The sequence below is a fragment of the Vicugna pacos genome, chromosome 6 (assembly GCF_048564905.1).
Source record: "Vicugna pacos chromosome 6, VicPac4, whole genome shotgun sequence".
NCBI classification, from domain to species: domain Eukaryota; kingdom Metazoa; phylum Chordata; class Mammalia; order Artiodactyla; family Camelidae; genus Vicugna; species Vicugna pacos.
In genome coordinates, this window is record NC_132992.1 from 44,451,184 (window position 1) to 44,472,221 (window position 21,038).

Consider the following 21,038-nt stretch of genomic DNA (forward strand, 5'->3'; position numbering starts at 1 on the left):
CTTTTACCATAGTCCAGGTTTGTTCTATCTACAATCCAAGACAAAAGTCTGTAAAGCCTAAAATTGGAATGTGTATGGTCAAGAGGCCAGAGAGACCCATGCATAGGCCTAACCTGGGATTTACAGACCACTGGACAACATCACTGAAGAGATCTCTTGTAGAATGCATGTGTTTATTGGGTTAGGGAGGCCAAGAGGAGGTAACACTGGTGACTGCAGAGCGTGAGACCCCAAACATCATGGCTCCCCAAGCTTCTCTTTACAGTTCTTTTCCCAAGTCCCCCCAAAGCATCCATGCCTTTTCTTTAGCACAGGTACAACATATTTCTGAACCATATACCAAAAACTGGGTTGCTGAGTTCTGACAGAACAAATATCAGCAAACTTAAGGAAGACAACTGAGTTAGTGAAATGCCTTAATATTAAAAGCTGCTTCCCTTAAAGTGCGATCCCACATCCTAGTGTTAGTTTTTGACTTAATGTTTCTGTTGATAATTCCCAGTTCTCAATATGTTCCTTAATCTATTCTTAGCAGATCTCTAGCCAGGAATTTGAACATAACTGGAAAAAATGAAAGAACTTTCTAGGGGAGTATAGATACAAAGGCTCTTAGTTACAAAATTTGTCCCAAAAGTTAATACTTAATATGAAGATTAATATCTTGTACCATTTTACCTTGGGTGACTAAAAGAGAAAGACAGAAAGCTGCAAATGTTAATAATGACTTAAAAAAAATTCACAAAGGCTTAGATGAAAAAACCAAGCAGGTCTCCAAGTGTATTGTTGTATCTACTTAACACAATTTATTGTAAACTCCTCAGCTTCTGGTTAGAATGTTGATTAGTTAATGTGCACAACACACACACACACACACGTGCACACACACACACACACACTCATATCAGTATTCTTGCAGGTCATTTGAAATATCCACATGCTTCCTCTCTAACATCTCGATCCCTTTCCAAGGCTAGTAACAAACAGCAACTGCCACTGGCACAAAGCTAAAGGGAAATTGTGAAAATTACTACATGCCCTTGGGATCAATCAATAATCTGAAAAACATGCTGGAAAAGAAATCATTACCTCTTTAGAGCTCTAACAATAGGCTCTGGCTCAGATGCTTCTGTCCTGACTTTCCTATTTGAAGCTGAGTGTCGGATAAGTAAGAACCACTTCCTCACTTGTAAATGGGTTATCTTGGTTTCACCCATTGCTTTCCTTATAGGGATCTCCTAAGGAGATCTAGACTGTTATTAAAACAAGAATTAAGTTGTAGAAATTTCAGGAGAAGTTCCATACAATCATTACAAATCATTCTGAATTATACTGTGCTTGTTGCATGAAATATGAGAAGAAACACATTCTTTTCTTTAAAATAGTGGAGTTCTTTCTGACTTTTCAAAGTGGAAAGCTATTTCTACATCCAAGAGATGATATATTTTATAAGTGGTGAACATCCACAGTTGATTTAAAAAAAACATGTTTTGAGACTAACAGCTGAAGAGTTACTGTTAAATGGGGTTTTTTTCTTTTTAACAAAAACAGGTCTTTATAAATAAGATATTTAAAGTGCATTGTAGTTTTAGAGCCTAGAACTGCTTCCGGCACATCATAAGGGCTCAGTAAATATTTGCATAATTTAAATGAACTTTACTAATGGGGAAAGTGCTACGTATAGTAAATGAAAAGTGATATTCTTGTTAGAATAAATGCTTATCTTTCATCTGTACCACATGAAACAGTGAGATGTTTCGGAAAAACTATAATATCTGTTGAACTATTGCAATTTTTTTATTTACTCTAAAACATTGGAATAATACAACCTTACAAAAGCAAGCCATTAATTAGTCTCAAAGATGACAGTACTTTTTTAAACTAAAAGCTTTATTTGAAATTTTTTCAAGTAGAAGCAAGTATAAAGTTTAAATATGGATAAAACTAAAATACAAGTTATAAAATTCAGGATGTCCACCAAGGAAACTGATAAATGTTTGACACTGAGTAAGTCATCTCCTAATTTTATTGTTTTTTAAGTAGTAAGACAAAAGTCTGAAGCAAGTATTGCATCTAAGACAATATTGATCCTAATGTCAAAGTAACTTTTAAGCTAAAATTTTATGACATCCTGTTACCAATTTATTTCAATGGATTTTTCTGATCACTAATATGTAAAGAATGTGATTTAAGCACATTCGATACTTTGTCTGATAGCAACATTCTTTACATTTTAGTATTGAATGGGTGATTCAATCCTAAAGACCAATAGGATTGCAGTATAACAAGGATAATTCAGATATAATTAACCATTTTCAAATTAGGAAAGCATTTTTTTTAATCCTCTTCTCATATTTATCTTTGACCTCTTCATTATTATTTGCACCCTTGTTTCAGGACAAGAAGACAATAGGGAAAGGAGGTCAAATTAAGAGAAATAATTATGACTAATTGTTTAAAAGTGATGAAAGATTAAACGGGAAGACTAAAACCAGTCTTGAAACAAGAACTCTTAAGGAATCCGAATTCTCGCTGAAGACAATGAATTACATGAATGCTCTGATACAACAGCCTCTTGTATAACATTGGTCTAAGCAGTAAGTCTCTCCCTGCAGTCATCTCAAAAGATGATTTGGTCCAGATCTGAAGACAGGGAAGGTGGACAAGGAGAGCTGATATTGGAGCTTCTCACAGTGACAATTTATATTTTAAAATAAATTGTGCAGTTACAATTTCCCAACATTTGGATCTTCTTGTTCAGTTTCAGTTTTATATTACTTGTTTTAAACAATACACTCATATTTACTGAAAATGTGTGTAAATGTGAACTTAATGTAACACCCAGAGAATTGCTGTCCATTTGGCTTTAAGCCTACTTGTGTGTAAACCTTTTCTCATTTTAGTTAGCCTTATTCCATGGTTGCAATCAAGAAGCAACTGCTCTGCAGTTCAACTTTCTGGTGAGAGTATGTAATATGAGATTTACTAAAAGAGTGTTATCCTGAAAGATGATTGCAAGTATTGAACCTAGACGTCTAGAGCAAATACGCCCATAACATTTAATAAAGTGCTGGGCTTCAAGGTATGTGAAGTGGAAAACTCTCAGAATTGTACTGATTTAAGTGGGTTTCTGATTTGTAGATGAAGTTGATCACTTGCCATTGATTTTCAAATCACTGGTTATACAGCTAGATAGGCATAAATAATAGATACGTCTTGGTTTGTTTCAGATATTAAAACTCTATCTCAAAAGTTAACTTTCATAGAGTATAAAACACACTGAGATATTTAGCTCCTAGTGCTCATATATATTTTATGGTGTGCATATGAATCTGTATATTTAAGTCTGAGAATCTTAATGGTTAATGGGCAAGTTAGTACCATTGATTAAAATTAAATGGTAATTCTAATGAGTTTGTTGTCATGTATAGGAATCTTATAAAGTAGAATTCCCATTGAGTTATTTATAATTTCTTCCATGGTTTACAACTGCATGCTTTAGCTTGGCTCACTATTTCCAAGATGTCTCATGGATCACAAAGGATGACATAAGAAAGTGTCCAATTTTCAGCCATATACATATAAGTAATCATATTATTTGGCACATAAGTGTTACATGAATATTAGCTACTATTATTACTACTACTATAGAGTGGGCTACTTTAAAGATAACCAGAAGATCAGCTCCTACTGATAGTAACTAAAAAAACCAATCTCATAAATGAAGGGTCACACACACTTACAATAGATGGCTATAATTTTACATCATATAGGTATGATAGATATGAGCAGGTAAACACAAACGTTAATTTCTACTAAAAAAAAAAAAGACTTTTTTTTGACACCCAAGGGAGATGATCCTATTGAACAATGTTATTTTGAGTGACATATTCAATGAATAGTTTTCTTAAGGAGATATTTACAATAACAAATAGGAAAGAATAGACTGCTTGTTATTTTCAGATTTCCTAGTAGATGTGCCCAAAATCTATCAAGGGATCATGGTACTCTCAATGCAAATCACAGAATTTTCAATATGCATTTCTGCTGCAGAAGTTATTTTGATTGCAGTTGTATCTATAATTTCCAATGTTAAAATCTTAGAAGAGAATTAAACTTCAATTAGTTTAAATTTGATTAGACGATCAATCAAAATGTGTTTTTCTTCAGAAAAGACAATAACAGTACATGCAGATAAACTTTGCATGTACTGTTCCTTTCAACTGGAGTCAAGGTAGAACAATGAGAGAGGTAGCTTTCAGGTCAACAGATTTGTGCAAATAAAAAGTGAAAAGGCCTCTGGCTAAGCACTGTGAAACAATGGTTTGTCACATTTACACTAAAAGAAACACTGTCCAAATTTAAATGTGGCAATTGTCATAAGAACTATGGCCTCCACAGATGACCTTGAGTAAAATCGTATTTTATTGCAATTCCCTATAAAATCTGCATAAAACATAGCTCTACTGCTTGTTTCAGTTACCTCCTTTCCATCATTTCTCAGTGTTTATTCAGTGCTACTAATTTCCAAAAAACTACTTTGTTAATTTTACTAAAATTAAGAAATGGTAAGCTATTTTTGATATTTCTTATATAAATCCATATTCTATTCCTTAATCTTTATGAGACTTATCTTAGATGAACTTCAGAAACCACCATCAAAATAATACTTAAGCAGGAGAAAAATGTGCTTAATAGGTTAGCTTTCAAAAGAGAAGAAACTTTGGAGATTTGCATAATAAAAAGGTAAAAAGATCTCATTATGCTAAGATATAAGTGGATATCCTAATAAAGAGGAAAATACTTTATTTTCAAGAGAATTCTCCTTAAATAGTATTTAAACTGCATCATCTAAAATTGGTAGCAAAAGTGCACAACTGTCAACAGTGTGAAAAGCAAAATAATATGAACTAAAAACATTTTAGAGGATACTATGTGGATCATTTTACTAGGTAGCACTTCATTCACATCATCATTAAATGTCTCCCTGATAGCTGATGGAATTCATTACAAGACTAATAAATCTCAGCATGAAATGTTAAGGAAAAATGGGAGCAATTATTTGGACAACAATGTGGTCTCTAAGTAAATTCACCAGGAAAATGGAACAGCCTATTTACTAACTGTAATGGAAATGATAGCTAGGTACCTGTGGAATGGTGAGATTTAATTAATCAGTACCTGGCTTTAAGGTAATTACTTAAACACGTGGTTGGATCACATGGTGCTTTAAATTTACCAGGGAACCCTGACCTGCTGTCTACACACATAACTGAGAAATAAAATCTATTCTAGATAATGCCTGATATAGTGCATTTTGCATTTTATTGATTATGGGAATACTTGTGAAAGCAGTTTGTCAATATTACAATACTGTAAAGTGCTACTTAATTGGACCCCAAGTAAGCTGACCCAATTGTACCCTCTAATATGAACATAAAAGCAAAATCAAAAGATAAACTTTCCTCTACTATGGGCCATGTTTGGGTAATTGATCTAATTGAGCTCTTGAACAATGATCCTATTTCTAAGCCCCAGTTTCTTCTGTTAAACATACAAGGACTTCCTGAAGTATATTCTCAGGTGCATGGTTGATTTACCCTAATATGTACTGGGAGTCAGTGGATTGCATCTACCTAATGTCAACTTGAATGAAAAGCATTCACCACTGAATAAGGCACTGGAACAGCAGCTCCTAGTAGATAAGCAATTTTACTAAGGGTATTCATCACTTTGGTAGAAGAGAAGTAGGAGTACTGTACACAGAAAATGAGTTTCAAGTACAGACACAGCAGTCGGAGTAGAACTGCAAAGTGGTGGTCAGGTCATGGCAGCCCTTTACTCAGAACCCTCCATTTCTACATGCAATGTGGTGTCCTCAATTAATCAGAATCTAGGGAGTAAAAGAAGGACATCAGTGGAAAAACTGATAGATATAAATGAAGTCTGCAGTTTAGTTAGTATTGTACCAGTGCCAACTTGTTAGTTTTGAAAAATGCACTCTGACCGTATAAGACACTCACATCAGAAGAAGCCAGGTGAAGGGTGTGCAGGATCTCTATACTACCATGGCAGTTTTTCTATATATTTAGAATTATATAAAAATATATAGAGAATTATATTGAAAATAAAAATTTCATTTACACAAGACAAAACAAGACCTTCATTTGCTTCTTGTGTTACTCCCAGTAAAGACCAAAAGCTTACAAAGGTCCATGAGGCCGTACATGTTCTGACCCAAGTACTTCTCTGATCTCAACTCCTATTACTCTCCCCTATGCTCACTGCTCCCCAGTCACTGGCCTCCTTGCTATTTCTCCAGCACTCCAGCACCTTTGCAGTTATTTCTTTTCTTGAAGAATTCTCCTTTCAGATACCCACCAAGCTGTCTCTCACATCCTTCTGTTCTTTTCACGAAGACCTTCCCAGTGAGACCATCCTTGGCCTTGTCTGTTTTCCCCGCTAGAAAGTAAGGGGAGGGATTTTTGAATATTACTTTTGTTTTTTTGTTTATTATTTTTCCCCTGTGCCTAGAACAGTGTTTGATATACAGTGGACACCTGTTATTTATTGAATGAATGAGTGCATAAATGAAAGAAGAAAGAAAGAGATCATGGAAGATAGACAGATATACCAAATAGGGGCTGAAAAGTACTAGGTTTTTAAAATACATTAAGTTTACGGCCATACCACTCTGAACACACCCAATCCCGTCTCATAAAATACACTTATAATCATTTAATGTCATAGAATCATGTAATTTTTAAACAAATTCCTCTTTTCATTGTCCCATCACCCAATATGTTATTTCTGCAATGATTTATGTTTATTGTTATTGCTAATAAATATAGAACCAGAGATTATAGCTTGATTTCTAGATTTTGGACAGAATTTCCTGCAAAAAAATAATTTGTTTCTGGACCCTCATGCTAATTAATTGATATCATACCTATTTTGCAAAGATGCTTGATTTCATCTCCTCGCTCAAAGTATATTAGAGAAACACATTTCAACCTTTTCCTGAAACTTCTAATTGTTCTTGTCATATAAATGTTTCCTCTCTTTGTCCCCTTCTGACTATGTCCACCATTACTCATTGCTTCTGTTTATAGTCCTGTGACTTGACAAGCAAAGGCTTACTTGGATTTCCAGTTCAGGCAGACATTCCAATGCAGACTGAATAGTGAGATCCCAGAAAGATAAAAGCACTAAGTATATATTTACACTCTACACACACACACACACACACACACACACACACACACAGACCCTGATCACACAGACCTAAGCATACTGAATCCTTAACCTCTGCATTTCCAAGGCTATTGTTTTTAATACAAAAACTCTAGCTTTAATGTATTTTTTACATCATAAGGACAATTACTGCTTAAATAAAAATAAAAGGTCATGAATAAAGATAGACATTCATAAAATTTATCCAGATCAAACATAAGCAACCATGAGGAGTGTGTCATAATGGTGATGGTGGGCTAACACTCTGACAGACTAGAGGAGCGCGTGTGTACTGTCATTCTCCAGTCCATCCGCCTTCACCCTCTAAAGGATCAACAAGTAAGTGTCCAAATGCAAATGATCTAGTATTCTATACTAGTGTATTTTATAAGAAAAATACTCATTTCTTTTACTTTCCTTTTTAAATCATTATACCTGGGCAGTGACATTTATCATGATGCTGACACTCTCATGTGTACTGCTTCTGGAAAGGAGTATTTTGGAAACCCTGGCCCCAAGGCCAGTGGGACATTATAGCTTAAGTCTTTCAAATATCACATTGTGAACTGAGACCTTCAATGGCCTATGAAACCCCTGCTTCCTACCTCTAATTTTCTACTCTTCTACTTCATCTCTCTCTCTCTCTTTTTTTTAAAACAATTTCTCAGCAATCCCCATGGAGGTATCATTTACACATGTTCTTCACTCTAGGATATGACTCATCTTGGCCAGGAAACTTGGAACACATTTAGCACTACCAGGTGTTTTCTTAGATTGTTCTGCTCCATCTTGGACTTCCTTTCCTTCCCAACAATGTTTTTCTACACTTTTTAGTGCCAATATTATTCATGATAGAGAAGAAAAATCAGTGTTAACTAAATAGACATTTCAGAAGTAAAAAGCATCAGGTTTTAGAGACAAATTATATGTAAAGGTTCAAAGAAGCATGGAGCTGGGGGGCTATGGGTGGTGTTTACAGTTCTCTGGAGAAACAGAACCTAGAGAGAGCGGGAGAGAGAGAGAGAGAGAGAGAGAGAGAGAGAGAGAGAGTGAGAGTGTGTGTGTGTACGGAGAAGGAATTAGTTCATATGATTATGATAGCCGAGAAGTCCCAAGGTAAGTTGGAGGCCCAGGAGAGCTGACAGTATCAGCGGATGGTTCTAGTCCAATTCTGGGCCTGAGAACCAGAAGAGCAGATAGTATAAGTTTCAGTCCTAGGCAAAATTCAAAGGCAGAAGAAGACCAATGACTCACCTCAAAGTCAGGCAGAGAGAGCTAACTGTCCCTTGCTTGCTCCTTTTGTTCCATACAGGCGCTCAATGGACTAGGTAAAGCCCACTCATATTGGAGAGAGCAATCTGCTTTATACAACCTACCAATTCAAATGCTAATCTCATCCAGAAACACCCTCACAGACATTCCAGAATAATGTTTAATGAAATACCTGGAGCCCCTGAGGCCTAGTCAAGTTGACACACAAAATTAACTATCCCAGGTATTCAAGTGAATTGTGATATCTTCACTAACAGGAGGAGAAGAAAGAGGTAACTTCTGGACATTGCACAGTATGAAGTTGCCATGGAATATCCAATTGGAAATATTGTTTGGAACCCAGGAAAGATTTTGAGAGTCTAGATTCAGATTTGGTGAAAATGTAAGTCATAGAAATGAATGAAATTTTCTAGGAATACCACATAGATTTGTTAACTGCAGTATTTATTGAATATCTATTATATGATGGCTAAACAGGAAAAACTAGGAATATAATATTTGACAAAGGCAATTCTTACTATAATGAAACTTAAATCCTAGGGAGGGAGAAAGATATCAAATAAACAAATTATACCATCAAAAGCATGATAAATGCAAGAAAGACAAACTGTATAAATCTATAAGGAGATATAACAAGGGAATCTGACATAATCTGGAGAGATTGGGGAAACTTCCATGGCAAAGTGATATTTATACTAAACCCTGAAGATTATGTAGACTAAGAAAAAGAACATGGTGTTGGAGGAACCAAAATGAAACTCTGTGTCTGGAACTTTGCAATAAAGAGGAGAAGTGTCAAGCAACAAGTCTGTAGAGGCAGCTAAGGTTAGATCATGCAAAGCCTTCCAGGCAGTAAGAAGTATTTACTAGATTAAATTACTAGTAACAAATCTTCATTCACCTATAGTAGTATTATGCAGCCTCTCCTTGTCATGGCTTCATATAAGCATAGGATACTTTTTTATCCCTTGATTTTGGGTTTAACCATGAGACTTGCTTAGGGAGGTGAGATGTCAGCAGATTCACTGTAAGCATAAGTTTGAAATGTGCAGGCATGGCTAGGCTTGTCCTCTTGTGCTTTTGTCCTCAGTACAAGAATATGCCCCAGCCAGGCTATTATTAGTCAGAGGAAGATGAGGGACTTATGGAGATGACCTGGAGCCAACTTGTCTTTGGAACTAAGCGCAGATGAACTTTGGCTGGATAATCTGAACTTCAGCCAATTTGCAGACATGAGAGCAGAATGAATCATTGTTCTATACCTCTGAGCTTTGGGTGGTTTGTTACACAGCAAGAACTGACTAATACAGAGGCCTTGAGGAAAATGTTTGAGGGATTAAAGGAAGAAAACCAGAGGAAGAAAAAGACTAAGAATAAATGAGGTAGAAGGCAAGTAAAGAGGGAACAGTATTGAGGGAAATTTCAAGGCAGACATTCTCAAATTCCACAGAGATCACCCAGAATGCAAAGTAAAAATAAACCACTGGCTTTGTGAGTAATTTTTTGGTGACTTGTGCCAAAGCAGCTTCAGTTAGTTTGGTAGAAGCAGAAATATTTTTTCAGTGGGATGAAAAATAAGTGGAAAGGGAGAAAGCAGAGGCAGGGACTATAGACCACTCTTGAGTGTGGCAATGGAATGAGGGAAGGTAGAGTCAAAGTTATTTATTTGTTGAAGGATATGGAGTAGTGTTTACTTTCTTCTTTCTATTTCTTGTATTATTTGAATTATTTTTTATATTAACCATGTATCACAGGTGTTATATAAATGAACCAAAGATGGCCTCTGTCTACAGACCAGGTTGTTTGTTTCTTTACTAACATTAGCTCAAAAGCTCACCAGCATCACACTCAAATTTTGACACATCCAACTGCTTTTAAAATAGCCCAAGTAAGCATATTTTCACCTGTTTAAAGCCTGTCTGCTTTTGCATACCCTGTGCACCCTCACCAGACAGATGTTACCCATTAACAAGATAGAGCCTGGTGGTTATAAGACCTCAAGCTGCTATGACTCTTTGGAGCTCTTTGACCCAGAGACTCCCTGCTGCTGCTGAGCTACTCCTCAAAGTGTAAACCCCCTCTTGGATCCTCCTCTCCCCCAAGGAGCCCCTCTGCCCTCCTACCATTTTGGATGGTGGCCCCCTCACCTTAAGCCTCTGGAGGTCTCAGACTGTGAAGGCTTCACCTCTCACAGCTCTGGTGTGTTACTGTCTCCCACGGTCATATCTTTTACATTGATCAGCCCCCAAATCCCTTGAGCCCACTACAATAGGCATTTGTGATAGCACATAAAAATAATAAAGCTATTTTTAAAAACCTATTATTTTTTTTAAAGGGATTTAAATGAATCCCCCAGCCTGTGCCAAGAGGAAACTGGGCAGGATCCACCTTCCAAGAAAAGCCACCTTTCTAGCCAGGATCCAGGGGCTTAAGCCTCTAGTCAGAGGGTCTCAGTTGATGATCAAGGTCAGAAAAAAACCATCCTGCCAAGTCTCTGCCATGACCACAAAGTCACATTGTCCTGCTTTTTGAGCTCAAATACCCTTCGAGCTCCAAATACTACCCTGTCTCTGTGACTGGTAAGGAGACAGTGGACATTCTAAGTGTTATTTCAGGTCAATTGTCCGGCTTTTAACCCAGGTGAGTCATCAGGGACCTCCCACAACTTCCTCCTTCCCCTTGTGTGATACCATAGAAGTTCACAGATTCATCTCAGTGTGGTTTTTCCTTCATCCTCCCCAGTCAGACTGCAGGCCAGCAAGCTTCCATGTTTCTCCTCTCATGGACTGCTTGTCTCCCTTTGGAAAGAGTCTCCACTTAGTGTCTTAAGCTGTGTCTCCTAAGCCAAACGCAGTTTGTTGATACGACCTGCCATCTCTCAGGTCCTTCCCCATTTACAAGGTCAAGAGCTGCTACTTAACTCTCCACCCCACTCCCTAAATTATCTTTGCTTTACTCATCAGGTAAAAACTTGGTTACTCATTAGGAAATGATGATCAATTAATATTGCACCTTGATAATCGACAGATTATGAAGCTTACATATTTATATACCTATACTCCTAGATTCCAGGCTGCACTGCAAACCTGCACATTCAGGAGCTGCTGCTGTTAGTCTGACATGCAAAAGAAATATATAGGTGTTATACACTGAACCTTTCTTTGACTCAAATAGATGAGATAGGTGATAAGAATGGTTCTCATTTTTCATTGAGGAATCTGAATCACCTTTGAGAAAGCAGGAGAGAGAGTTGGCCCCAGAGTCAGAGGGAAGGCAGTTAGTCACGGAGAAGGCAAGCTAATTTCCTGAATTCCAATTCCATGTTCTTTGGAGATTTTCCTTGATAATTTTTGCTTCCTTTCTCAACTCAACAGTGCTTAGTGTTAGTATTCCTCACGTGAGACTCTTTGTGATTTAACCAACAATAGAAATGGAAAATCATACTCAAGGATTTATTTTTGCAGACTTCCAAATGGATTACAGGTAAGGAAGAGCCAAAGAGATATCTGAAGTTAGTTTCAGTCCCTATCAGCTTTGCAATTTCTCTCTCCTAGGCCTGTTGCAAAAAGCGACTGCCAGCTGACTGGGCCTTTGTGGCATGTCAGTATAAACCATTTTGATAGAATTATATGTCTCCTTTTCACCTAGGATCCTCTTTTTCCTTATACCTTTTGTTCCTGCCCTTGTCTCTAATTCTCACTGTTCATTGGAAGGCTACAGAAAGTCATTCTGCTTCTTTCCAAATGTCAATCCTCAGAATTTTCTCACACACCCTTAGAGCTGTATCAGGGTTAAAAAGAGTTCCGAATCAGAGACTAATTACAATCGCTATTGAGGTCATATAAGCCTCTCCGTAATGACTAATAGTGTTCAAAGAACAGTTCTAACAGTGACCCAGGTTTTGCAGGCACTAAGTGATTTCACCATTTCCTTACTTTCATTAAAAAAATAAAATACCTAGGAATATGCTTCACAGTATAAACTCAAAGACTTCAGCTTTTACACTTGGTTCATTGTTGCATACAATTAACACATTCTTATTCTCATCTTTTCTTAATTTAGAGCATTAAATTTCCATGCAACCCACAAGTGTATATGTAGATGATCGGAATAAGGTTAAGAAGTCCAACTGTCAGCTGGCAAAAGCTTTATCCAGAGATATCTGGAATGTAATTTGCCAGGAATAGGTTGATGCAAACTTGTGAAGAAGGCAAGTTTAGCATGTCTCCCACTTGGTTTGGTGTATCGGTTCTCTTCTAAGAACCCTCAGAGCCACCTCACTCCTACCCTTGGTGCAATGGACCCCCTCCCCCCAGGGATGTGATACTTGCCTTACAGAAATTATATCGCCCAACACTCACAGGGTGAGGGACCGCTTTACCAAATGAGCAACCTGATAAACCATGTATTAAAGTGGCCATTTGAGCAGTGGCTTCCTGAACATAATGTGTCTTCCTTCTCATCTAGACCCATTAGTGATACTCCTGGGAGTAATTTCAGCTCTGGGGACAAAGACACTTCTTCCTAGCTTCCCACTAAATATTTCTCGGTATAAAAAAAGGCATGTGGTAATAATAATAACAATGCTGAATAATAACAATAATAATAACAATAACAAACAGGCAATTATTTTGCTTCAAAACAGTGTTCTAAGTGCTCTGCACATGTATAACTCATTTGGTCATCATAAAAATCCTACAACACTGATACCATTATTACCTGCTATTTTTACAAACGGTCTTCTGATGAGGTATACAGACTGACTAAGGAGTCTCTTTCTTCTACTTGGGTTCTACAGTCACATGGAAAAGCTTTTTAATAGTAGGTAGAACACAGCTGGGGTATGCATTTCAGTAGTGCTGGTGTCAGTATGTGCTGCAGCAAAATCCCTGACAGGAGAAGACAAGAGTCAGCTCATAGTGAGTGGAGACACTCACTATGAGGTTCAGACAACATTGGGATGCTCTTAAAGCAACAGGAGATGACTCAGGGAGGATTTCTTTGGCTCTTGCAGTTTTAAGATACCATCTAATTATGGCAATATGCTGATATACCCACTAAAGATATCCTTTGAGGCTGAATTGGTGCCAAAAATTCTAGGAAGGTATGGCATTGATTTCTAGCTTCTGTCTCAACATCCACTGACTCTGTCTTTCTACGAGACTTTCGGTTATACTCAGGTGGCAATGTATCTAGCTAAAATAATGCATTTCTTGGCTTCCCTTGGTATTAAGTGGTCATTTAACTGAGCTATGACCAGTTATATGTAAGTGAAAGCTACTCGGTGAAGAAGATAGACAGCTAGGATGTGCCACTTTGCCCCTTCCTCTTTCTTATGCCCTGCTTCCTGGAATGCAGGTTTGATGGATGGAGCTCCAAATACCATGTTGGACTAGGGAGGTGGCTTTGAGGATGGAATTTAGATACAAAGAATGAAAGAGCAGAAACAAAAATTAAAGTTGGGTCCCTGATGACCATGAAGCCACTGCATTTGCCTTGGGCTGCACGCCTCCAAACTGATTGTATGTGAGATAAAATGCAATGTATGGTCATGTGTTTAAGCCACTGTTACTTCCAACTTTTTATTATATTCAGCTGACCATGATTCTAAGTAGATACCCAAAGTCAGCTGGAGGTTTTCTGGGCAGCAGAACCCTTGCCTTTTTCACAAGGGGAGAAAACTGAAAAGACCCCTCTGTCACTAGACTGGTCCTGAGGAGAGAGGCCAAGTGAAGAAATCTGAGCCAAGAATTTCCCAAGCCCTGAATGGGGAAATTAATCTCTCTGCTTCTCAGCCTTCTCATTTATGAAATGAGAATGGTGGATTTCATTATTAAGGCTCCCTTCCAGGTTGAAAATTCTGTTATTTTTCAAGTAGCAGGAATAAGACACACACCAGTGTTGCTTGCCACCTCTGCTGAAGGGGCATCAGTGTGAGTGAACTGTGTGGATTTCTCCTGGCAGAGAGGGAGAACCCGAATTAAATTCAATTGAAACCCTGTCTAAGGCAGTGGGGCCATTAGGAGATATCCCTTTGCACAGAGTTGCTACTACTTTTGAATCAGGTCATGGTTGCCATAATCAGGGACCATTCATTTGGAACAAGCAGAAGTTCATTTGAGCAGGCTGAAGCATTCCTTATCCAAGAAATTCAGAGATATCTTACCAAATCGAAGGGAACTCCAAGGCAGGAAATCCCAACAGTTGAGAATTCCCTCTCTTCTTGTCTCTGGTCAAAGTGATATGTGATCTCTGCTTCCCTCCCCTGCACCTCACTGCTGTCTAAGAGTTCCCTGCTGCAGGCTTAAAAGGTAGAAAAATGAAAATGGCTTTCCCAGCTCTCCATAATTTCCTTTCCAAGCTAGTATATCATACTGAGTTAGACTCTCATTCAAATTCTCAATTAAATCTGATTGGCTCAGGTTTAATTAGAGGTGATCCTGGGTGGGGCATAAGGTCACAGGGTACAAACAGAGCAGGCAGGGCTTAGGGGCTGGTTCTCTAAGGAGAAGTATGACTGGGGAGGGACGATTTGCATCTTCAGAGAGATTGCAAGAAGGTTTCCAGCATTCCTCTTAAGGAGCGGATACATTCTTCACAATCAAAGGGCTCTGTCCATGGGACTGTGCTGAAGTAGGAAAGGGCAAGTCACCATGCATCATATCAACATATCAGCCTTCATGGAATGGTAAAAATATGTCACTGCATTGAGTTTGTAATGCTTACTACAGATGTGCAGGAAGACACGGGTATGTGGGTACACTTGGAATGATTACTGTAAGTTGAAACAAAATTGGCTGCAAAATTTTTGTTGAGAATCTAGCAGCATCCCCTCAGATAATTAAAGCATCAGAAGCAGATTGAAAACTGCTAATTTAGCCTCTCTTTTATCTCTTTCTTTAGCTCCCACTAATCTAACTTCTCTTTTATCTTTTTCTCTAGCTCCTGCTATTATTCTTTCTATTTCATGCAGACCTTATCTGTTATTCAGATTTTTCTAATTACTATCTTAACCAGTTCTAAACTCCATTATTTGTGAAATCACCTAGATAATTAACTGAATGTTTCTATATTTTAATTGGACAGAATTCATTATTTTATAGCACATTTACAATTATTTTAGTGTAAAAGGCATCTCAGTAATAGATATCCTTGCATTTTTTTGCTATAATAATATAGATAAATTTATAGTGGTTTTGTTTATTTTAGGATTTGGCTCAAAATAATGGTTTCCATGACATCTTTCCTATCTCACATTAATAATTCTTTCACCTTCAAGAATGTAAGAGATTTGGCCACTTAGTAAGGTTTTCCGGTTTTTCAAAATTTAATCTTTTCTTTTTCTTTAGTCCCTTAAGGACAGAAAGCTGAAATATAATATAGAGAGAACACACGAATGTAGAAACAATAGGACTGGATTTAAAATTTACCAACTATGACAGCCTGCATAGGTCATTGAACCCTTCTGAACTTTCATTATGTAAAGTGACCAAAGCAGTAACTGAGTGTACTACTCCAATGATTACTAAATTTATCAAATTAAATAATGGTGATTAAAACAAAGGATAAAATGCAAAGATGTCCAGCACTGTGCGATAGCATCAGCAGGGAGTTTACCCACCTTTCTATATTTTGCAACGTGATGAAGAGCAGTTGCCAGAAGTCACAGTAGATGAAGCATAAATAAATCAGGTCACCTGGGCTCAAACTGGTGAGCAGCGCAAGCGTAAACAGACCTCTCTCTGTTAAGTATGAGTGACACATCATGATTAGGGGCAAACTGATACACTGTTTCACCAAGGCAGCATGTCCATACAGTGTAACAGACAGGCTTTTAGGGGAGATTCTCTATATTTAAATGTGATGCTTGCTAATCAATCATCATTTTTTTTTATCCTGTAAGGTGCCAGACCACTGATTTGACAAGAATCTTATGAATTGGTGTAAATATATGCCTGATGTGTAATCAGTATCTCCAGCAGACTTCAAGAATGCATTTCAGTGTGTACATCCTTATTAGACACATCAAAATGAGACTTATTAGAAGCTAGCGTCATCAAATCACTTAAGACCTTAATTCTGGCTCAGTAATCAACCTCTGTAAAATTGTTACTGGGGAGGCTGAAGGGACAGCCTAATAGAATATAAAATTGCAGGCTTGCCTTCCTCAAACTTCCTAAAAATGTATTACAGCAGATCCAGTTAGACATATGAAAAATACCTTAACTCATATGAGTGTTACATGCCTTCTCTAAATGAATTTCACATTCTAAGATCAGAAAGTATTCAGTCATCTAGGTCAAGAATTGTATTAAAATTTGATTCACTTTTCTCGAAATCTTGTATTGGTAGCTTGTTGTTTGGCCCTAGCTTTTGAGAACCAATTACTTGTCTCAACTGTTTAGAGCTAGTCCTCTTTCCCAGCTATTCAGAGGTGTGCACATAAGCTGTGTCTCAGACCAGTCATCACGAAGAGGTAAACTAAAAACAAATACAAGTTGAAGAAATGAACAGACTGTCAGAGCTCTAGCTTTCAGGAAAAACTATATACCACTTTTCTTTTTAAACATGACACTCCAAGTTTTTCAGGAGTCTGTCTGAAAATGGTGGTCTAGACTGATTCCTCTTTGTCAGGGCCCCAATACCCCACCCCCAGCAAGTGCATCATCAGGTCAGAACAGAGAACTATAGTGAGTTCTGCTACATTGAAGAGTTGAACAAAAGGCAGTGCTCCTGGTCTTGAACTGATGGAAAAGAGAAGACAACGTTACAAAGAATATGTTACAAAGGTCCAGTCTAACACAGAGGACTTTAGTGACACTTGCTTAAAGGGGTGCAAACGCCAGCATGTGCAGGCAGGGGAAAATGATTACAGAAACATGAACTGAAAAATTAACAGTGATGATCCCCGTATGCTAGAAAGGGGTGATTTATGTATGTATATGTGTAAACTGTCCTTCCTTCCTTCCTTCCTTCCTTTTCTTCCTTCCTTCTTCTTTTCTTACCTATAGGTTCAAAATTCTCTGTGGTGAACATGTACTACTTTTATAATAAAAAAAAACAAGTGGAAAAGAAAAAGCCTATACTATGGTTATGACAGCAGAAAAGGTCTGTGTTTGGTGTATTCACTCAGTCAAGGGATGTGGTCACTTTTATGTCAAAGTCAAGGACCAGATATGACAGAGGAAGATGCTAGATTTTAGAACTCCAGGTCAGTGTTGTTTCATCCTTTCAAAAAATATGAACATCCCTAAAAATCACTATATATTTATCAATACTTATTTACCAGAATATTATAAAAATAAGTTTTTGTTATACTTGAATAAACCTGATAGGAGAATGAGCTGCTAGTTAGCTTCAGGCAGAGCAATGCCTCCCCTGTCCTCAGAGGATAAAGCATTTATGGATTCATTGTTAGATTAGAAAAATAAGGAAAATGTGATGAGCTTTACGTAAACAGAAGTTCCTTAAACTTTTGAAACTTTCCTTTATTTTTAAGAATGATAATGGTAGCAGCTCCCCTCCCCCACCACACTGTCTATCCTAATTGTTCATGGATTCTTACTTACGAATCCGCCTGCTTGCTAAAATGCACAGACATGCACAGAACAAAGAAAAATTTGAGCTACCCAATGGGCACATTCCCACCGAGGTCAAACACGTTGATGCTCTGCCTTCTTGTTTCAGCTTCTATACTGTAAACATGCCCTTTTCACAGTTCATTTAGGGCCACATCCTTTGCATTTCTGTTTCTTCACTAATGATTTTGCTGTTTAAACTTGCCCCAAGCATAGTGTTTAAGTGCTGTCTAGTGTTCCTAAGCACAAGAAGGCTGTGATGTGTCTTACGGAGAACATACATGTGTAAGACAGGCTTTGTTCAGGCATAAGTTATAGTGCTGCTGGTATTGAGCTCAATGTTAACAAATCAACAATATGTATTAAATAAGGTGTCCTCAAACAGAAACACACATAAAACAAGGTTATGTATGATTGACTGATGAAAATGTTGTGACCAGGGGGCTCTCAGGAACCTAACCTTGCAATTCCCCTGTGAGCAATGGTTCAGTATTTGCTAATTCAGTGTTCCCAGCAACTTTACAGAACATAACTATCACAAATAACAAGAATATAGCTGTAGATGTATATATGTATATACATATATAGGAACATACAGTTTTTAATGTTATGTCACTATTTGTTAAAAAGTAAATTCAGTAACTTGATCTTCACCCTCACTAATTTCTATTTTAAATATCACATTCATAAAAATGTCAAAGTCTGGGAAAAACTCACCTTCATTCATTCAAACATTACTTACTGAATACCTTTTATTCTCTATTGTTTTGTTGAGGGGACGATGGTGAAGAAGACAGTGACAGTACCCGCCCTTCTGAAATACACATTTAGGGGAAGACACAGTCCACTACCCCAGAAAGACAAGTAAGCATATGAATACAATGACTTGATTTGGTAATTTATTTTATGAAAAGAACAAAGAAGGAACTAAGAGCAAACATGAGAACGGGGTAAGTTACTCTAGGTAGTCTGGCCAGGGCAGGTCTCTGTGGGGAGGGGTGTAAGACTGAGACCGAAAGGACGGAGGGAATTAGCCACATGACGAGTGGGGAGAACATTCCATTCATGTGGGGGATCTTATGCCGAGACCCTGAGGAGGGAATATGCTTGGCCATTCAAAGAACTGGAGGCTGACCAGTGTGATGAGAAGATGATGAGATGGAAACAGAGTGCAAGTGGAGACATAAACAGGGGACCAAGGATGCAAGAATTATACGCTCTGTTACAGAACGTGATTTTACTTCATGAGTGTGGGAAACCACAGTAGGACCTTAAGTAAAATACTGACAGGATTTTATTTGCATATTAAGGCCATTTTTGCGGAGGTAGAGAATGGATTGGAGAGGAGAAAGCACTGAAGTCAGGGGACCCAGTGAGAAGTCTGTTCCCATAGTGTGAGCGTAAGATCATGATGGTCTAACAAAAGTGAAGCAAAGAGACCGAAGCCACGAAATCATCACCAGGATTTGGTGATGAAATGGATGCAGGGTAAGGAACAGTAAGTATTCAAGGGCAGCCCTAGATTTCTGGCTTAAGTGTAAAGTAGGAATAATAATGTTTACTGTATAGGGTTGTTCTGAGGATGAAATAAGGTATTCCATGTAAAACCTTTATCACAGTGCTTGACACACAGTAAGTACTACAAGAATATTAGCTATTATTAGGTACAATATACAAATAAGTGCCATTTTGTGTTTAAAACAGTATTTCTCAAGCAGTTAAATATCTCCCTGGGTGTTATTATAGGAAATGATGATGAGTTTAAGGTGAAATTAGAATGCTATTTGACCAAGGGCCTCAAGAATACTGAGAACCTGACTTAATCCAATAATCCTGCCTCCTGCCTTCCCGTGAAGTCTCCAAATTAACATAACACCTCGTTTACATCTAGAATTTGGGTCCTCAAACCCAACATAATTTAGACTAGACCACGAGGACAGTCTTTTTGCCACACTGAGTAAGCCTGTGCTAGCCTCCAACCAAAGCAGACTTGTTCACGTATCCTGTGACACTCCCCCCTCAAGTGGACTTTCCATCTAAGGCTGGGCTGTGTGAACAGGAGCCCTCAAACTCTTGGTAGGCTCTACCCACTGTAACGAAACACAGTCATGCTCTTGGACTCCACTGAGGGGCAGAAAAAGGGCTGGAGTGAGGTAACGCAGGAAGGCGGAGTTTCTGAGCTCCCTTCAGAGAACAAGAGGTTCACAATAAATTTGACTTAGAAAATCCTTTTTCTCATGTGGCTCAAACTCAAATGAATGTATTTCATTTCCTAGCCAAGTTAGTATAGATCCTAAAATTATAAGGGAGTAATGTGGTGTACTAATCAGATTAGCCTGAGTGAAGACTTCTCCCTTAGAGAACATGATGAAGTCCAGGGCATGCGCATGTGGCACCTTTCAGATAAGCTATTAACGCCTGAGCCAGCCTCCTGGCTGCAGCTGTGCTCATCCATTCAATACGCATTTACTGAGCACCTACTCATTAGACCCATCACACAACAATCTTACTACTTTCAGTCTTCCTAATTTTCATCATGAAGAAAACTGGATATTACTCTTTTCTGGTAAAAGTGTGTGTGTTATTTAAAAAATTATCAGTCAAATTCAGTTTTGTCAAATACAGCTAAACCTCTAAACTTCTGAGAAAAAAAGTAACAGAAAAGGCAATCTTTCTTTTTTGTATTTATCTAATTGCATCAGCACAAAATGCTTATTTGCCACTAAGGGTAAATCTGTTAAATGAATAATTTATTTTTTTGGTGCCTGGGTCTGGTTAACATGCCAGTTCCCTCTAAGGAAGACACTTTTTACTGCAGGGGCACACTATTTATCATTTATTCATTAGATTTCTGAAAATGTGCTTGTGTTTTAAGATTAGCTACACAATAGAAAGAATATTTTTTAAATAATGAGGATCCATCCCCACAAAAATACTCAAAGGTACACATACGCACAC

The 21,038-nt window shown here is 37.7% G+C and overlaps 1 protein-coding gene across 1 annotated transcript in view; it reads right to left on the reverse strand.

Moving 5' to 3' along the window:
* The window catches only part of LOC116280946 (uncharacterized), a 156,707-nt gene that overhangs the window by 68,233 nt on the left and 67,436 nt on the right, over window positions 1-21,038 (reverse strand). The window contains exon 3 of the mRNA XM_072963897.1: window positions 6,379-6,459. Within this exon, the coding sequence (XP_072819998.1) occupies window positions 6,379-6,459 (81 nt within the window). The remainder of the gene's footprint in view (window positions 1-6,378; window positions 6,460-21,038) is intronic.